Source organism: Equus quagga, chromosome 2 (assembly GCF_021613505.1).
Source record: "Equus quagga isolate Etosha38 chromosome 2, UCLA_HA_Equagga_1.0, whole genome shotgun sequence".
In the NCBI taxonomy this organism is placed as follows: Eukaryota; Metazoa; Chordata; class Mammalia; order Perissodactyla; family Equidae; genus Equus; species Equus quagga.
The window spans coordinates 11,671,349-11,691,067 of record NC_060268.1 but is presented as its reverse complement, the minus strand read 5'-3'; the positions used below and the strand labels follow the sequence as shown (position 1 = coordinate 11,691,067).

Sequence of the window (19,719 nt, the reverse complement as noted above, 5' to 3'; positions counted from 1 at the left end):
AGAGCCTCAGCCTATAGGATAGTTTGTGATACACACGTCTTCATTTTCAGTCATTATCAGCTTTGAAGAGCTTGCAAGGTGGCTTTCAAGGTCCCTTTCCAGATTTAAGGTTTAATGATTATTCACTTACTCTGAACAGACTAGCTCATTAAACATTAGTGCTGATAACTAGATAGGTATAGAAAAATAGCTTCAATTCATTGGCTCATTTTTTTTCTTTTTAAATTGGTTAGTCTATACAAAGGGTGAGATTATATTTTATAAACTGTATATTGGCATATGTACTCACAAAGGATTTTTAATTTCCCTATGGGCAAGAGGTTTCAGTGTATCTAATGCAATTTGGATGTCAGTATACTAAGAGCATTTCAATGATTTATGGGAAAAATGCGAGAACTGGGACTGCCATGGAAATTTAGGTTTACATGGTCACCATAGGTATGCATCGTAAGTAAATAATTCACTACTCATAGATAGAAATCCTGAGCACAACAAAACATCAAATAAATGCATTTTATACAGAATTACTAGTCTAATTATTATTTCTTTTTATTGAAGTGATGTTGGTTTATGACATTATACAAATTTCAGACATGCATCATTATATTTGGCTTCTGTATGGACTGCGTCCTGTTCACCACCAAAAGTCTAGTTGCCATCTGTAGCCATACACACATGCCTTTTTACTCCTTTCACCCTTTCCCCACCCTGTCCCCCTCTGGTAACCACAAATCTGTCCTTCTTATCTATGTGTGTGTTTGTTTATCTTCCACGTATGAGTGAAGTCATACAGTAATTGTCTTTCTCTGTCTGACTTATTTTGCTTAGCATAATACCCTCAAGGTCCATCCATGTTGTTGCAGATGGCAAGATTTCATCTTTTTTATGGCTGAGTAGTATTCTACTGTATATATATATAGACCATATCTTCTTTATCCATTCATCCTTTTGTGGGCAGTTAGGTTGCTTCCAAGTCTTGGCTATTGTGTATAATGCTGCGATGAGCATAGGGATGCATATATCTTTTCGAATTAGTGTTTTCATGTTCTTTGGATAAATACCCAGAAGTGGGATAGTTGGATCATATGGTTTTTCTACTTTTAATTTTTTGAGAAATTTCCATACTGTTTTCCATAATGGCTGTGCCAATTTGCATTCCCACCAGCAGGGTATAAGGGTTCCTTTTTCTCCACATCCTCTGCAACACTTGTTATTTCCTGTCTTATTAATTATAGCCATTCTGATGGATGTGAGGTGATATCTCATTGTAATTTTGATTTTCATTTTCCTAACAATTAGTGATGTTGAGTATCTTTTCATGTGCCTGTTGACCATCTGAATATCTTCTTTGGAAAAATGTCTGTTTGTATCCTCTGCCCATGTTTTGATCAGGTTGTTTGTTTTTATGTTGTTAAGTTGTATAAGTTCTTTATATATTTATGTATTTTGGATATTAACCCCTTATCAGATATATGATTTAGAAATATTTTTCCCCAGTTGATGGCTTGTCTTTTTCTTTTGTGGATGACTTCCTTTCCATCTTTTCTATCCAGCTTTTTTTCCAAAAAAGCTGTGCAGAAGCTTTTTAGTTTGATGTAGTCCCATTTGTTTATTTTTTCTTTTGTTTCCCTTGCCTGGGGAGACACGATATTCAAAACAATCCTGCTAAGACTGATGTCGAAGAGTGTACTGCGTATATTTTCCTAAGGGAGTTTTATGGTTTCAGATCTTACATTCAAGTCTTTGATTCATTTTGAGTTAAATTTTTTGTGGATAGTGTAAGATAATGGTCTACTCTTATTCTTTTGCATGTGGCTGTCCAGTTTTCCCAACAAGGGTTATCAAAGAGACTTTCCTTTCTCCATTGTATGTTCTTGGCTCCTTTGCCAAAGGGGAGCTGTCCATAGATGTGTGGGTTTATTTCTGGGGTTTCAATTCTGTTCCATTAATGCATGTGTCCGTTTTTCTGTCAGTCCCATGCTGTTTTGGTTACTGTAACTTTGTAGTGTATTTTGAAATCAGGGAGTGTGATAGCTCCAGCTTTGTTCTTTTTTCCCAGCATTGCTTTGGCCTGTTTAATTATTCTTGATAAGAGTTTGTTGTCTATGTTAGCATTATTTCTGTAATACAGTGAGAAGGCAGCTACAGGCATTGCGACCCAATATTCAGTGAACTTTTACTTCTGAAATGGTGCCAGTTATCAGGAGAGAAGCACAATTGTCTCGTAAACTACTTGAGGGAAGTGAGCTTCTGTTTTCTTAGTGAGAATCCACAGAGAGAACACAGAAGTTACCACCTAGCTCATGTATGTGAATGTTAACCTTCGCCTGTCTGGGACGTTGGAAGCCAAGCTTTCCTGTTGATTCCTGTGTGATGAGAGCACTTGATGCCCCACTTTTGAGCAGTGTTTGCCAAAATATGGAGCAAATATCATGAGTACCTCAATTATTTTTCATGGTGTGCACAAGCATTAAAAAATATATATATATTTTAAACTTATGAATTATTTCTGGAGTTTTCCATTTAATATTTTTGGACTGCTAATGACCACAGGTAACTGAAACCATGGAAAATGAAACCTCAGATAAGGGGGGACTACTGTACTTGCTGACTATGTGACCTTTCCTTCCTTCCTGGAAAATGTCCTGTTTGGTTGGGCCACTTGTCATTCCTTCCTACTGATTTGCATGGCCTCTTCCCAAAGCTGGGAACTTAGTCATTCTCCCTTATGTGGTGCTTCCTCAGTTGTCCTTTGCGTTTGGTTTTGTTTGTGGTGTAACTCCTTTTTTAAACCTACAGGATTTCTTACTTTTGCTTTAAGTCAAATTAATCATGAACTCCAGAAGGCATAAAGGAAAATATTGATACATTTGACTCTGTAAAAATCAAGGCCTTCTCCCCCCATAAACGCATGTTTTCTTCTGATACTTTTATGGTTTTATTTTTTACATTAAAATTTTGCGGGGCCGGCCCAGTGGCATAGTGGTTAAGTTCACTCACTTGGCTTTATCGGCCTGGGGTTTGGAGGTTTGGATCCCGGGCATAGACCTGCATACCACTCATCAAGCCTTGCTGTGGCAGTGTCCCACATACAAAATTGAGGAAGATTGGCACAAATGTTAGCTCAGCAACAATCTTCCTCAAGCAAAAAAGAGGAGGATTGGTAACAGATGTTAGCTCAGGGCCAATCTTCCTCACCAAAAAAAAAAAAAAAAAAAAAAAAATTTTTGGATCCATCCGGAATTTGTAAAGAGTAAGGTGAGAATCCAACTTTATTTCTTTGTGAATGCCAGTTGTCAGTTGTTCCATGATCGTTAGTTAATCCTTCCTCTCTCTCACTTGACAGCATTAAAAAACACTAAGTTACATCGTGAGAAACTTAATTGCTTTTCAGTTTCAAACTGAATTCCTTCACAAACCTTCTGAATACATCAAGGAGAAAGCCTTAGCTAAGAGCTAGTCTTAAACATCTTTCCAACACGGTGATAGATGGGGCAGCCCTCAGGTTCAGTGTTCTGCAGACTACAGTATCCAGCTCCAAAATTTATTTATTTTTGTGACTGCCTTCTATTTATGGCATGAGGCACTGATTTTTATTTATGGTATTGAAATTAAGTTGTCTCTTAAAACAGATTTAGTTAAATAAAACAGTGATTTGACTTAAAGAAAAATGTTCAGTAAATGATACTGCCACGAAGGAGGGGCTGAAGTTTGGGAAACGTATTTCAAGAGATACTGCTGGGTAATAGCCAGGAAGTGATAGTTTCTAGAACAGTTATCTTGGGTTCCATGTGTTTTGTAAAAGAAAAATTGGCGAAGAAGTGATGCATCTTGTTAGATTTTGAAATCTTCTGGAGAAGGAATGAAAGGAATGGAAGGAAGATAATCATCTTTACTGGGTGCAGGTCTCTGTGCTACGTGTCTTTCAGATGCTCGCATTGGGTCCTTGTGACAGCCTAGAAAGCTCAGTATTAACTTGCATGTTCAGGATTAGGTCTGACTCCGAGCCTTCCTCCGGCCTCTCTGCTGAGATGCCAGCGCTCGTGCGCCAGCTGCAGGTGTCGTTAAAGGGAGGAAGGTGCCGTAGAGATGACCGTGCGGAAAAGCACGGTGTTTGGAGGAGGGTTTACCGGAGTTTGAATCCCAGACATTTACTCTGTGCAACCTTAGCATGCTCTTTACTATATTCTTTACTATGTGCAGACTTTTCTGAGCCATTTTCTTTTAATCTATAAAATGTAGAAAATTACAGCTAGCTTAGAGTCGTTGGAAGGATTCAGTGGAACAGCATATTACGTAGCACTTAGCACAGTACCTGGCAAGTTTCTCGATGTTAGCTCCTGCATTCTGTTTTTTAAAAAATGTCTCGACTTTCTCCATGTTAATTGAGATTAACTATAATTGTTAAATAAGCATGTGAGATGGAAATGCAACTCTCTGCCCAGGGACGAATGTTTGATCTCTTCAACAGCCCTCACCCCACCACAAGAGAGTCATTAGGGGAGAGGCAGAGTTATCATTTAGTTGCATGTATTCACAAGTTAATAAATAAAATGCATCTTACTTCTTTTTCTCCCTCCTCTCCACAAAGAAAGGGCCTGCTTTCACAGAAATCTGAAGTAAGGACTTCCATGTAAGGAAAATTTGGCTCCTTTCATTGCATAGGGCAATATTAAATACACATCAATAAATTTATTTTAGTCTGATTTAAGTAGTGTATTTTGTCAATAAGAGCACATGTTTTTCTACATTGGCCACTGATAGCTGTAAAAAACTGGTTCAGGATTGCCATTCAGACTTTTGTAATTCTGAAAAAAGAACTCCAGACTATCATCCCAGCATATTCTGCTATAAAAACGGCTCTTACCCTCCTCTCCCCTTTTACTAAAATCTTCAGAGACCCTATCAGACTTCCTTACGTCACATGGACTTACATACTTCCTTCCTATGATGGACAAGAAAAAGGAAAGGTTTTTTATTAGGGTCAATGCAAATCTTTATGAAAAAGTTATCTACAGGAAAGCACTTAGAAAACTCACCCGAAAGCATCGATATTCTCATGTATTTTCAGGAATAAAGAATTTGAAGAAGCTGTCGATTTCTTCACTTGGGCTCTTAAAATTAATCCACATTTTCTGGATGCTTACGTTGGACGGGGAAATTCTTACATGGAGTATGGCCGTGATGAAGCCACCAAACAAGCACAGAAGGACTTCCTGAAAGTGTTGCATTTCAATCCAGCGTACACAAAAGCCAGAATTAGTTTAGGCTATAACTTGCAGGTAATATTATATAGTTTGATTTTGGGCCGTGAAAGCACCTTTTGGACAAGAGAGAGAATGGATTTGGCCCTCACTGGCGATGGGGGTAGTGTTATCCCTTTGGTTATGAACACTTGACCTTTCCCCTGCTGTGAGTATCCAGAGCAGCAGCGGGAAGCAGGGGTCTCATTCCTGGGTACAGGAGCCTCCCTGGGGAGCAGGCCTGGGGCCCTGCTGTGTAGTGAGATGAGGATCTTGGAACCTGTTTCCTTAATGCCTGAACCCCTCCTTCCTTCCCCCTGACTCTTACAGACAACTGTTGAATTTGCCTGATGAGTTTCACATACAAGAATCTGGCTAACCTTTGTTTCACTAGCTTCACCTGCGCTCCCTAGGTTTTGTCCTGTCGAATTAGTGAAAAGCTAGAGAGAATAAACAATGTATGAAAGTTTTGAAGTGGACTCCAGCCATGTGATGGGTCAGACAAGCACTGTATAGGGACTTCTGAATTCAGCTCATCTTCCCAAAAGGCAGTGAATTAGAACACACTGGGAGGGCAGGAGACCAACCAGCATTTGTCCTCCCAGCAAGATGCAAGCGTGGCCCTCTCTGCGGGGCCAAGTCAGTCTCTGAGTGATTTCTGGGACACTCTGACGGGACCCATGCACCCACCAACCTATTCACACTAATTTACACTAATAAAAGATGTAGTGACATTTTTGGAATAAAGTGCTTAAAGTGCTATATTCATGAAAAGGAACTGAGTAATCTTAAATCTTCTTTTAATACCCAAAATGTTAAACAATGGGCAAAAAGTATGTTTGAATTTTTGTAACTTGCAGAAATTCCTGTTAATAATTTGCCATTAAAGTTGATTTTTGTTTTTTTTCATTTAAAAATAAGTGAGTTTGGCTCATCTGAGACTAATAACATTGGAGGTGATTTTTGGGATTGGTGGTTGCAGTGAGGTATGCCCAAGAACTTATTAATAAGGGAAATAAGATTGCCTTCTGAGAGTTAAACATAAAATTATTAGGCATTGTTGGAATGCCGTAGAAATTTGCAAAGTCAATTTAAAGAGACAGGATGATGACTCCCAAAGCAGCCAGGGCTTGCAATCCAATAAAATGCGTTAACTTCAGCATTCATTGCATTCCGAAGGCGCACTGAACGCCTAATATAGGACAGGAACCGCCGCAGGCCTGGGGATACAGCAGTGAACAGAATGTACTTGGTTCATTTGGTGGAGAGATGAACGTCAAGCAACCATGTGAATAATTATTTAACTGCTCGTGATAAGTGCAACAAAGGAAAAGGATGGGTTTTAGGATAACATGTAACAAGGAAACCTAGCTTTGTTTAAGGGGTAAGGGAAGGCTTTTTGAGAAATTAACGTTCCAATTGAGGTTTGAAAGACTAGTCATTGGTCAGAGACAGGAGTTGGGGCTAGGACACAGAGTTCCAGACAGAGGGAACAGCCCACCAGAAACTCTTCTGAGAAAGAGACAGAGGGCCCAAGTGGATGGAGCGCTATGCACAGGGGGAGAGTGATGTGGGATAAGGCTAGAGAATTGAACAATGACTAGAGGTGAAGGCCTTGCAGGCCAGTTAAAAATGTGAATATCATTCACAAGAGCAGTGACATCGGATTTGTGTTTTTATGAAGATCTCACCAGGTAGATAGCAACCTGAAGGAGGATCGAAAAGCACAGCAGTATGAGGAAGGGTGGAATCAGGAAGGGAAAGCCTGGAAAAGCTGAGTTAGAGGGTCCATCCAAGCCCTGTTCAGGGGAAGGAGTGACGATTTGTTCAACAAATACGTACGGATTCCCCCACCATGTGTCTAGCACTCGGGATCTAGAAGTGAGCCAAACAGACGTCGTCAGGAAGAGACGACAGAAATCTTATTGTGAGGCTGTTTGCTGTTTAATAGTGTAACAACCTAATCTCAATTTGCCTGGTTCCTTGTTTATCAAACGAATTCGTGATCACAATGTTGAGTTCCAGGTAATTTACCCTGAGGGAGAAGATTTGCTGGCTAAAGAACTGTGTCTAGTTATCTTATTAGTTACATTGCTTATTAGTTTTTGCAAAAGTCACTGGGCTCAGCTTGGTTTATGTGAGTCAGCTTCTGAGATTCTGACAGGTTGAGATTTTGAGCCCACGAGAGTAAAGGACGGACCCTGGACCGGGCTGAGTTTATCAACGTGCTGCCGTTCTGTGGCGAGGTATTTGGTCACCAACTGGTCTTCTCTAGGAAACACTCTGACATCGTTCGATGAACAGTCTCCCTCTTCTGACCTTTTGTCTGGTTTTCTGGTTGGTGCTAAGGTTGGTATAAATGGATGCCTGGTAGATTTACATGCATTTTCCATGGAATATGTATAGTGATCCTAAAATTCCAGACGCTTGTATAATTTATCAAAATAGATATAACACCATTTGTTTATTCATCTATTGATTGAACACATATTTGTTTTATTATGTATTCATTATGTGTAATTGGAGATTCAATGCCAAGCAAGTAAATACAATCCTTGCCTGTGCGTGTGGAGCTCAATGTACGTTTTGTGATGATTGTCAGAAGCACTGGTGTTTCACATGGTGGCTGTGAGTTTATGTTGTCCAAGATTGGTATAAGAGATGACTCTGACAATTAGATTTCTTTTAATTAATTAAAATTCAGCTTAAATTATTCAGAGGTCAATTGAATGTACTTCGCAGAACTGCCTACTTCCTTGTTTAGCGTATCTTAGATATAGTACTATATATCTTTAGTAAAGGTTTTATTTGATTAAGTTAGAATTATAGACACTTGTCATGTTACGGACTATTTGCTGCTTCATGTAAATGGAAAATTATTTTAGGCCCAAGAAAAATTCCAGAAAGCTTGGAACCACTTTACCGTTGCCATAGAAGTTGATCCAAAGAGCCACCTGGCCTATGAAGGGAGAGCTGTGGTCTGTCTTCAGATGGGCGACAATTCTGCTGCAATTCAGGATATTAATGCTGCCATAAAGGTAAACATCCACTTAGATTCTAGTGTCGTTAGCATAAATTAACACCATCAATGGCTTACTTCAAGTGAGATGTTCTCTGATACTTTTTTCAAGTGACTTGTAGAGAATATAATACTTCTATTTTTTTTTTTCCAGGAGGTTCCTGGAGTAGAGTTATGGCTTGCCAATTTTATAACCTAAATGTATTTAAAATTCAAAAAACAAATTCCTGATAAATGTTGATTCCTCTCACTAAATGCCATTTGTAGTTTCATGGGACATCAATATTATTTTGTAATAAAAAAAGAATGCAATACATAATATTCTGTGTTTGAAGGAACTGAAAAAAGAATAAAGTATATCCCAAGATTATTTTGTAGTGAAATGGCAAATAAAAATCTTAGGGTTTGTTTACAGTGATAGAAAATCTTCCTTTTTTTTTTTTTCCCTAGATTTTGGGTTTTGTTTCTGTAGATTTGCGTAGATATTGTAATCTTTGAGACAAGAAAAAGGAAAGAACTGAAAGATAACTGCTATTACATAGGACAGATAAACATGTTAGTTACTTAATTTCTCCTCCAGCTTAACAGAGCTAAACAGTAAAGCTTTTCTCTCTGTGTCTGTGCGTTGGAAAGGAGCTGAGTAAAGCACTAAGCCTGTTTGTTTTATTGCAACCAACTCAACAAAGTGTTGACACTAAACCAACTTCATATCAAGTCCTTTCTCAAAATATTTGTTCTAATGGGGTTTCACCTGCACTATAAAATTACTAGTTTCCCACAAGTAGATTTCATAACGTTCATTTTTGCAGACATGAAATCGGAGATAAATACTATTCCCAGATGCTAAATACTCCTACTATTATACTGCAGATCAATACAACGGCAGAATTCTTAACAAACCGTGGTGTGATTCATCAGTTTATGGGTCAACAACAGAACGCAATGAAAGACTATCAAGTGGCAATTTCTCTAAACCCTGAGTACTCGCTGGCTTACTTTAACGCAGGAAATATCTACTTTCATCACAGGCAGTTTTCCCAGGTAATGTGAGTTTCCCTTAAGAGTTTCTTTTTGACACTAAATGCTTTCTTTGTCATATATAGTTTCAAAATGCAATCCTTACATCTCAGGCTAATCATTCATTAGCTCTTCTTTTTATTTAATTAAATTAATTAATTAATTTATTTTTGTGAGGAAGATTGGCCCTGAGCTACCGTCTATGCCAATCTTCCTTTATTTTGTGTATGGGATGTGGCCACAGCATGGCTTGATGAGCCGTGTGTATCACAGCACCCGGGACCCGAACCTGCAAACCCTGGGCTGCTGAAGCTGAGTGCACGAACTTAACCATGACACCACTGGGCCAGCCCCTAGTTCTTCTTTTTTTTTCCAAAAAAAAATGTTCCTTTCATAAAAATGTTTATAGTTATTTATTAAATGTTTATACCTCTTTGGATTTATTCTCCTCATTATCACCAACCATTCAACACTTGTCCAGGTAACGTTGTTTGGGACATCCCCCAAAGTCAGCAATTGCCTTCTTATCCATCTTCGCCAGCCCCCGCCTGGAATCCTCTGCTCTTTGCCGCCATTTAGCCAAATCTCAGACTTCCTTCAGGACCCTCTTTCATGATGTGATTATCTAACTCGTCTCAGTTTCTCCCTTTTCTAAATTTCAGTCCTGTGAGCACTTGTTTGGGACTAAGGAGATACGGATGTTCTGGTTTTGTGACTTCTTAATCTCTCTGGACCTCAATTCATAATGTCTGAAATAAAAGTTGGGGGTTATTAGATTTTTAAAAAAATATTTTGAATTTATTTTATTTGAACTGTAACATGTAATACATTTACAGAATTCAAACTTTAAGTTGAATTTTCATTTTTTTATCTATGGTCACTCTTTTGTTGTTTTTCTTCAATTTAGCTTTTCTTTGGTCTATCTTTTTGAGTATGAAGCTTAATTCATTTATTTCTCCCTTTCATGTCTGGTGATAAGTTGTTGAAGTCATGCATTTTCCCAAGTGGTGCTGTTAGCAATATCCCACATATTTTGGTCTGTAATGATTTTATTTTTGTTTGCTATCCCAAAATGTTGCACCTGAAATTTTATTTCCCTTTGACTAAAGAATAAAAAGTGTTAGGGTATTTAAAATGTCCAGATGGAAGGGCTTTTATTTTTTCTAATTTGGGGAGTTATTGAATTTTAATGTGATCTAATACATGGCAACTTTTTTTTTAATATTCTAGGGGCCTTTCCAAAGAAGTGTTTCTACTATCAGGCTGTAGAGTTAAAAGTATATGTCTAAAATCTACCTTATTATTATTTCTTTTTTTGGTGAGGAAGGCTGGCCCTGAGCTAACATCTGTTGCCAATCTTCCTCTTTTTGCTCGAGGAAGATTGTCCCTGAGCTAACATCTGTGCCAGTCTTCCTCTACTTTATATGTGGGATGCTGCCACAGCCTGGCTTGATGAGCAGTATGTAGGTCCACACCTGGGATCTGAACCCATGAACCCCAAGCCACTGAAGTGGCATTCATGAACTTACCCTCTATGACACCAGGCCACCCCTTAATTATGTTTTTAATTAGCCTATATCCATACTTTTTATCCACTTGGTTTATCTTGGTCTGGGAAAGCTTTATTCTAGTATCCCAGAATTAGTGTGGCCCTATATTGTTTTCTTTACATCTCTTGTAATTTCTGCTTTATGAAAATTGCTGCTACATTATTTCATATATAGATATTCATACATATTGCATACGCAGTGTGAACTGTAGCCTTCAGCCTTACAAATGCCCTTCTCGGTTTCTTTCAGCGTTCTTTGGCAGAGGTCTTGCTTTATCTGATAAGTCCTCTGCTTTCACAGGTTTGCTTGTGCTGATCTTCCCTTGCTCTTCCTTTTATTTTCGTGTTGAGAATCCTTTGTTTTAGGTCTTCTTTTTATATGGCATAGAGTTGGGTTTTGCTTTAGATGCTGATTTAAGAACATTCACCTTTTAATAGCTGGGTTAAGCCCATTTACATTTTGGCATGATCAATATGTTTGGTCTCAGTTCTGTTGTTTTATGTCATATTTCCTGTTTATATGTATTTAAAATATTTTATCCTGTGGTCTATTTTATTTAATTTTTTTTCAGTTTTTCTGATATTTAGGAAAGTTTAGAGTTTTGCTCTAGTGATTACCTTTATAAAAATAACTATACCCTTAGTTCCTTATTTCTTTAATTTCTTTACTATGAACAACAATAAAGTTACCTTTTAATCTCTTCCTCCATTGCTCCTCCCTCTCATCTCTTACGCAATTTTAGTTAATAGAATTCTCTTTTAAAAAAATGTTTATATTTCTATTCTTAAATATGCTTGAGCTTACTGTGTCCGCTTACTTCCTACTGTCTCTCTTCTCCCATTTTGTTGTGAGTTTCATGATTCCTACACTGCCAGAGGATTGAATATTTGCCTACTATTTTGTTAGTCTTATTTCACATTTTTGTCTTAGTTCTCCAGTTAAGTATATTCAATCCTCATCACCAGGCTTTTTGCCAGTTTCCCTCCCAGCCAGTCACTTCTTGGTTGTCTGAAATTAGTCCCTAGTAGAGTCCAGAGAAAGGGCTCATGAGAACAATGGTCTGTGAATGTTTTCATGTTCATAGCAGTTTGCCTGTGTCCTTTACATCTTGTAACAGCATGGCTGGGTTTAAAATCCTTGCCTCACTTTTTCTTTCCTGGAGTGTCTTATAGGTATTTTTTCACTATTTTCTGCTGTTGTATGTAGGGGTCAAAAAGCCTCATGCAAACCTGATTTTTTTTCCTTTATCAGTGACTTCTTTTTGTCAAGATAACACAGATTTTTTTTTTTTAAACAAAAAGTTTTGCTAAGGTATGCCTTAGAGTTGACCATTTGGGATCAAAGTTATGAAGTACACAGTGTACATTTGCAATATATAGATTTCAGAAAATTTTTGTTGAATTCAGTGTAAAAATTCTTTTCTGTTTCATTGTTTTGATTTTCTTCATTGGGAATAAATACCAATTACTATATATATTGGATGTCCTTTGAGTTCTGTATACCAAATATTTTTTCTCAAATGCTTTTATCTCTTGATTTCTGTTTCATTTTCTTTGCCTTTTCCTCAAGTCTCTTCTAAATCTTTACTGTGTTTTCTGAGATATCTTTTATCCCCTCATGGACTTTATAATTCAGGTTTCTTTTTAATTTTTTTTTTTTTCAGTTCTATCTATTTCCATGTCGTATCTTCCTGGCCATCTCTTTTCTGAGATCCTTTAATTCTGACTTATTGTTTTCTTAAATGCAATTGCTTCCCCAACATTTTTTTTCCTAGCTCATTTTGAAATGTTATGTAATAATTTTTAATCTACATTGTGGCAATAGTTTTTCCTGGGGGAATTTTTATAATCTTTCTAGAAATTAAGCTGTTATTTTTCATCCTTGTTTTTACAATGAAAGCAGGCAAATTACTTTTCTGTTACTCACGTCTGTATGAGATAAATTTTTTGCTGGACAGATAGCAGAGAGTCCTGCGGGAACGGGGAGGACATGCCGTGGTAGCCTTCCAAGTTGGGCTCCCTCTGTTGCTGTAGCAAAGGACTTTACAGTGTATCTCCTCCAGCTTAGCCTGCTTCGGGAAGGCCTCTCCCGCAGCCTCTGTCTTTCTCAGAACTTTTCACAGCCCTTGCCTCCAAGACAACGTACTCATTTTACAAAGTTGTTTCTGTCGCTTGTGTTTTCTGAGACCTGTCCCCTCTGTATTCTTCTCTATCACCCAATGATGTCACCACACCCCTTAATAAAATGATCTTTGGGGCACCTTTATGTGCCAAGAGGCTATGTTTCTTGTCCATATTTTGCTGGAAAAGTTCCACAAACCTTTCCTGATTCGTCTTAGCTCATCCTTCTTTCAATCTCTACATGTTTGTGATATCCCTGCTAAGTGCTAGGCAGTACCAAAGACCCTGAGGATACAGAGCTGAACGAGATAAGGAAGGCTCCTTTTCTGATGTGAGTCACATTTTATTGGAGGAAGAAATAGGAAATGAACAAGAAAATAGTAGTAGTGATAAACGTCTAATACAGTCTCATGGAAGCACGATTATCTCAGGATTAGCATCTGTGTGGGACCATGTGAGATCACCTGAGGGATGGTACAGGTGGAGAGAAGGGGTTTAAGGAGTGAACCCAGAGGTAAGGCTGATGTTCAGAAGTGAAGCAGAGAGGAGGCCTCAGAACGTAGACTGAGAAGGGAGCATACAGCCTGGATGATGGGAAGGAAAGCAGGAGAGAATGGTTTCACCTCCAAAATAAGGGCTCTAAGGGGGGAAAAGTGTCCTGTGTCAAATGCTGCTGAGAAGGCGAGGAAGAGGAGTGGGGAGGAGGTCGTTGATGACTCTGGCAAGAACATCGTTGGAGTAGCAGTGGAGGCAGAGCTTTGAAGGGAAAGGGTTGTGGAGAAAATGTGAGGCAAAGAATTGGACTGTTCAAATGTTTCAAGAAATTCTTCAGGGGCGGGCCTGTGGCCGAGTGGTTAAATTTGCATGCTCCACTTCAGTGGCCCAGGGTTTTGCTGGTTCGGATCCTGGGCAAGGACATGGCTCCGCTCATCAGGCCATGCTGAGATGGCGTCCCACATAGCACAACCAGAGGGACCTAGAATATGCAACTATGTACTGGGGAGGTTTGGGGAGAAGAAAAGAAAAAAGAGGAAGATTGGCAACAGCTGTTAGCTCAGGGCCAATCTTTAGAAAAAACAAAAAACAAAAAACAAATTCTTCTGTGAAAAGAATTAGTGAAATGGGAGTAATAGCCAGAGTGAGGTAAGAAGTTCTTATTTTTTATTTTTTTAAATATGAGGAATATTGATTCATACTCCTGTGTTAATGAAAGGATCTAGAAGAAAGAGAGAAATTGTTGGTGTAGGAGAGAGTGGCGGGGATAATTAGGATCAAGATCTCTGAGAGTTTGATGAGGTTGAAGTGTGGAAGTTGCAGGGGTGGCCTCTGCAGGGAGCAGGACACTCTGTCCATTATGTCACGAGGGAAGGCAGAGAGTTGGGGCACAATCGTATGGAGATTGGTAGATTTTGATGGTGGGCTTTGCTATGGACATATTTTCTCCATGGCAAACAAGTATCAGTTATCAGTTAAGAGTGAGCGTGGGCAGTTGAAAAGGGGGACAGGGTGGCTAGGAGTTTTGAAGAGAAAAGAGAAAATGTGAAACAATGTTTTTAGAGAGTGGTAGGGTGAACACACTAGGGAAGGGTCGTAGGATTACCAGACAGCATTAAGTTCTCATTTTAGGTTTGTGGGTAGGAATTTAAAGTGAGATCTTGACTCTATGCTGCTTTGCGCATAATTCTTTCCCTACCGGTTGAGTACTGCCTTGGGTCGCTCTACAACTGTTTCTCTGTGTCGATCTCTTATCTCCTCACTCCAATGAGACTGTAAGCTCTTTAGGGCCAGGAGTTATGCTCTTCCTTCTTCTCCCTACATTTCCTTACTCAGAACACCCAACTATACCCATGGCTTACTCCATGTCAGCCTGCACCTTTCTTCTGAGCTCGTAACTCATGTATACCACCAGTCACTAAAATTGGATATTTTATAAGTGCATTAGAGCCCAAACTGAGTTGATCTTTATAACCTCTACCCCTAGTCCAGCTCTTCTTGGTATAAACCCTTCCCCAATTCAAGATGTCATCTTCCATAAAGTCACCTGAGTAAAAAATCAGTGTCAGCTATAACTTTCTCTTCATCACCCTCCTTCATCTAATCCGTCATCTCATCTTATCAGTTTTGCTTCTTCATTTTTTCTCAAATATGTCCGCTCTATTCTGTTTCTACTGCTGTTGCCTTGGCTTGGCTTTTTTCTTCCCAAAGTCAGATCATAACCCTAACAGCTTGCTGACCCCTGTGATGAGCCTGGTTGACTTCAGTGGTGAAGCTAGATGGCGGGACAGAGAGTTATCAAAGGTTTGATTCTGTTAGGCGTGAAGGAGATTGTGGTAGCTCAGATCTCAGTGAACAGCTGGGAGGTTACTATTTTCCCAGGCTGACAATTGGGTCTATTGCCTTCAACTTCATCAAGCTCAGAGCACTCTCTGGCTAGGTCCTAGCAAGGTTTCTCCACATCACAGAGTTAGTTAATGAGATTAAGACAAATGCAATGCCCAGGGCAATTTTCTGTTTCCATGAATGTCTGAGATCCTCATGAGGGGGAGACCCTCGCCTTCTAAACTTGTCTTTAATAACTCTGTGGGCATCGTGTGCAAAACTTTTTGGTTAGATCCAAAGGTAGTTTGATCTTTAATTTTTTTTTTTTAGTATGGCTCTATTTCCTCCAAACTGGGGACACATAAGCTGGGCAAATATTTTACCTAAAAAGTGTCCAGTCCTCTGTCTTGATATCCTGGATGTGTAGGATTCACAGAGCACCCTCCCTCCAGAGACAAGCAGACTTCGAGAACAGTCATTCACCTGTGTGAGGGTGCTCTAGGGTCCCTCAGCAGATCCCGTAATCTCTAGAGGGTGAAAACATGTATGTGTTCTGGCTTCTTATAGCGTTAGTTAGTGACTTAATGATTTTTAACCACCTTTGGACGGGCTACGTGCATGCATCTTGAACTACAGGTGACTTTTAAAAAATAACTGGATCTGCTTTCTAATTAAGTATGGATATGAGAGTATTAGATCAAGTGTTAAAAAATCAGAGCCCTCCATTGTGGCAGGTGTCTCTGGCCTCTAACCGCGTCACCATGAATACTCCTATACTGCAAGGAACCCCGTTACATTTACAGGGTTCATCTTCTAAGTCACGCACTTTGGAAGCTATAACAGACAGTTAATGTTCAGAGTTAAGCACATTATTGTGTTTCACTGAGTGCTCTTCTCTTAGCTGAAGCACGCATTTGCTCCTACCTGATTGAAGTCATGCTTCTCTGATGTAGAATAGTGTGGCCTTTACTGATCGATCATTTATTGGCGAATTAAAATGAAGCCTAAATTACTTTTTGAAGAAAGCCTTGGCCCTGCTTGGAGTTACTCCCTTGCCTCATTTCTGACGATTGTGAGTCCAGCCTTCTGTTCAGGAGTAAATTCTCTTTGAGCTCTTCACAGAAGGATGTCAATTCTGCTGCCGTCTTAACAGATCCTTAAACTGCGCTTATCTGCAGCATAGAGTAGTTCTATCAGGGGAGAGATGGGTTATACAATCTTGATCTAATTGCCTCTCAAAAGGCAGAGGCAGCAAAGTTCATGGAGTGTTAACTGGGGGCTATGTTGTGTCTTCATCTGTAGACACTGAGAAAGAATGACTTATCAATAATAATTGATTGAGTCCTACTGTATTCTGGATATCGTTCTCAGTACTTTACATATTACCTCACTTGTCCTCAAAGCAACACTGGAAGTAGAGTTCTATTTGTTACCTCCATTCTACAGATGAGAAAACTGAGGCAAAAGGAGCTTTAGTTACTCACCTAAAGACAGATATTAAGTGGTAGAGCCAGGATTTGAACCCGGAAATCTGGCTTCTTGGTCTGGGCTCCTGGCCACCATGCTATCTGTGTTTCATTTCACCCATGATGGAAGTGAATTGAAGGCAAATCCCTGGGAAACATAGAGAAAAGTAGTTCAGTGGAGGAGACCGAGAGAAAATGATCAGAGAGGTCGGAGAAAAGCCAGGGAGACACCCTGTCCCAAGAACAGAGAGAGTTTTAAAAAGGAAGGAGAGATCAAGAGTGTCCATGCCACAGAGACGTCATGAAAGAAAAGAACTAGAAAATGTCCACGGGGCTTGATGATATCTGCAGACTTAACAAGAGCAGAACTCACAGAACAGGGGGAGGCAGGTGGAAGCAACACTGTGGTGTGTTGGAAAAAACCGAGTGGGAGGGACTTGGAGAGAACAAGCCATATTATTAAAAATGACCTTTCCTTTAAGGTAAGTTTTAAAGTAGGAGCCAAATTTTCATCCATCGTGGAGTTAGAGGAGAGATTGCTGCCTTGAGTAGTAGATGTTGAATCAGCATCTGCTGCTGTTTGTGGTGAAGGGTCAGTTTTTTAAAAAAAATTTCCAATAAGTTGTTGATTAATACATTGCTAAAACAATAAAAATGAGTTACTAGAAGTATGTTCATGTGCTGCCATGTCACAGCCACGTCAAAATGCTGTAGAAGTTACTGATAGCTCACTCTCAGTTTCTGTACTTACCTCTGGGCTGACCTGTAAGCAAATGATTCTCCAACCAAGACCCCAGTACTGGTCTACAGACCACACTTGGAAGGGTCCCTTCCAGCTCAGTGATGAGTAACAAATAATCTAGAGTCTTTGGTCTTCTTGACAAGCTATTTTCTTTCTCTCTCTTCCTTCTTCATAACTTTTCATAGTGTAACTGAGTTTTTATCCCTTTTCGGTATTGTTTAGAACCTTATTTTTAAAATTTATTTCTCTTGCTAGCACTTAGATACTCTGCTTTTACATGAAAAAATTTAATTTTCTAGCATATTTTATCTTCTTGTTGGGAGCTTTTCTAATCCATATTCTACCTTTTTCTGGTGCAGTGCGGGATGTGGGATTGGAGGGGCGGGGAGTGGAGCGTGTCACCGCAGCAGGGAGGAGCGCCCTATCACTCACAGTATCTAGATTTGCTGACACACGGTGATAACGAAAAGCAGACCAACTCTTGGCAAGTTTTAATATCATATTTTGCGTTCTCTACAGACAATGCGCCTCCTTGTTGTCATTTGCCGGATGACATGCTTCCGCCGCCCCCTTGATACCTCGCTGGCCTTAATTTTAAATTAAGAGTAAAAGTACTTCAAATTGCTATACAGCTGCCAATTAAAATACATTCAAATTATCTTATCTTCACATTTACAGGCCAGTGACTACTTCTCAAAGGCTTTAAAATTTGATCCAGAAAATGAATATGCTACCATGAATCGAGCTATTGCAAATACAATATTAAAGAAATACAAAGAAGCAGAAGAAGATTTTGCAAATGTAGTTAAAAACTGCCCCTCTTGGGCTGCAGTATATTTTAACCGAGCACACTTGCACTGTTGCTTAAAGCAGTACGAGCTGGCTGAGGGAGACCTAACTGAAGGTGTGTGCTTTTTGTAATTGTTTGGGTAGGATTACAGTGCTTGAGGGGCTTATTTTAGATAACAAAAGATGAAAATGATCAGGTCTATTGGTCTGGATAAACTTACATAGGAATTAATGTTTTTATAGATCATATCTTTAATGTAATCAATATAAATTCCTTTATGCCATAACTTAAAGCATGGGTGAGCTGAGATATGAAAAATTATTGGGGAAACCATCCACAAACAATGCCAGCCTTTCAAAGAAAGACGTTGTGTTGTGTTTCCCCAACTTAGTTTTCTTAGATTCGATGTATTTAATTTGACTAAATAATTATGCACATTTGAAGAAAGATGTTTTCAAATAAGTAATACTAAAGTTCTTACGAAATTTTATTTTTTAAAAAATGAGACTGTTTTCCAGTGCCAGCATAAAACATGTCTTGAAATATTTTTCTTTTACAGCCCTGTCTTTGAAGCCTAACGATGCTCTGGTGTATAATCTTAGAGCAGAAGTTCGTGGCAAAATCGGGCTGATCGAGGACGCTATGGCTGACTATAACCGAGCGCTCGATCTGCAAGAATATGGCTCAGTGATATGATTGCATAGACTGGCTTCTGGCGTGGTTCACACAGCTCTTCTTCCAGAAATCGAGACTCATTTGTTGTTTAAAAGATGACACTATCTTCATTGTCGTATTCATTATATTTGTTATCTGTGTAACCCTTTAATACATTTTAACAATACATTTATGTTCTATATAAATTATAAAACTTTCAGATCATTTTCTGCATATTTTGAATAACTAAAAAATGAATTTCTTCATAAGCTGCAGAATTTAAGTGAGTATTTCTTAAGGAATATCAACACTTTAAACATTTTCTTTAAAGTAAAATAACTCCTTTTGAAATACTACTGCATGGTTGTAGAAGATGTGGCATCGACCTTTTCATCGATACCTACTCATAACATATTTAACAGTCTCCAGATTAAAAACAATAAATATGGAGCCCATGGCTATAGAAAGATCGAAGTCAAGTACATTTCCTCTCTCTTCCTTTAAACAATGTCTCTACAGGCCTGTATTCTTCCATCAGATAAACGTGCCTCTTTCACGTGGTGCCTCCCTTCCAGGACAGCATCCAGGAACATTTCGAGCATCCCGTTTCCTTGAGATAGTTCCCTCCGCCGCTTCAATGCAAATTTCATAAACATATATAAAAAATCTGTACACACTTAAAATTAGTGCTTCGTAGAAGTTAGCAAGTAAAAATAAAACAGCTAAAAATTCTTCACAGAATGTCTCTGATGGATCCTTAGGTGAACAGCAAAACTCCGTTCCTTTATCTCACTGAGAA

The 19,719-nt window shown here is 38.9% G+C and overlaps 1 protein-coding gene across 1 annotated transcript in view; it reads left to right on the top strand.

Moving 5' to 3' along the window:
- Positions 1–19,086, top strand: part of TTC6 (tetratricopeptide repeat domain 6) — a 190,463-nt gene extending 171,377 nt beyond the window's left edge. Inside the window, 5 exon segments of the mRNA XM_046649970.1 lie at positions 5,072–5,282; positions 8,129–8,281; positions 9,133–9,303; positions 18,155–18,380; positions 18,826–19,086. Of these exon segments, the coding sequence (XP_046505926.1) occupies positions 5,072–5,282; positions 8,129–8,281; positions 9,133–9,303; positions 18,155–18,380; positions 18,826–18,962 (898 nt within the window). The 3' untranslated portion in view covers positions 18,963–19,086.
- Positions 19,087–19,719: the final 633 nt, after the last annotated feature.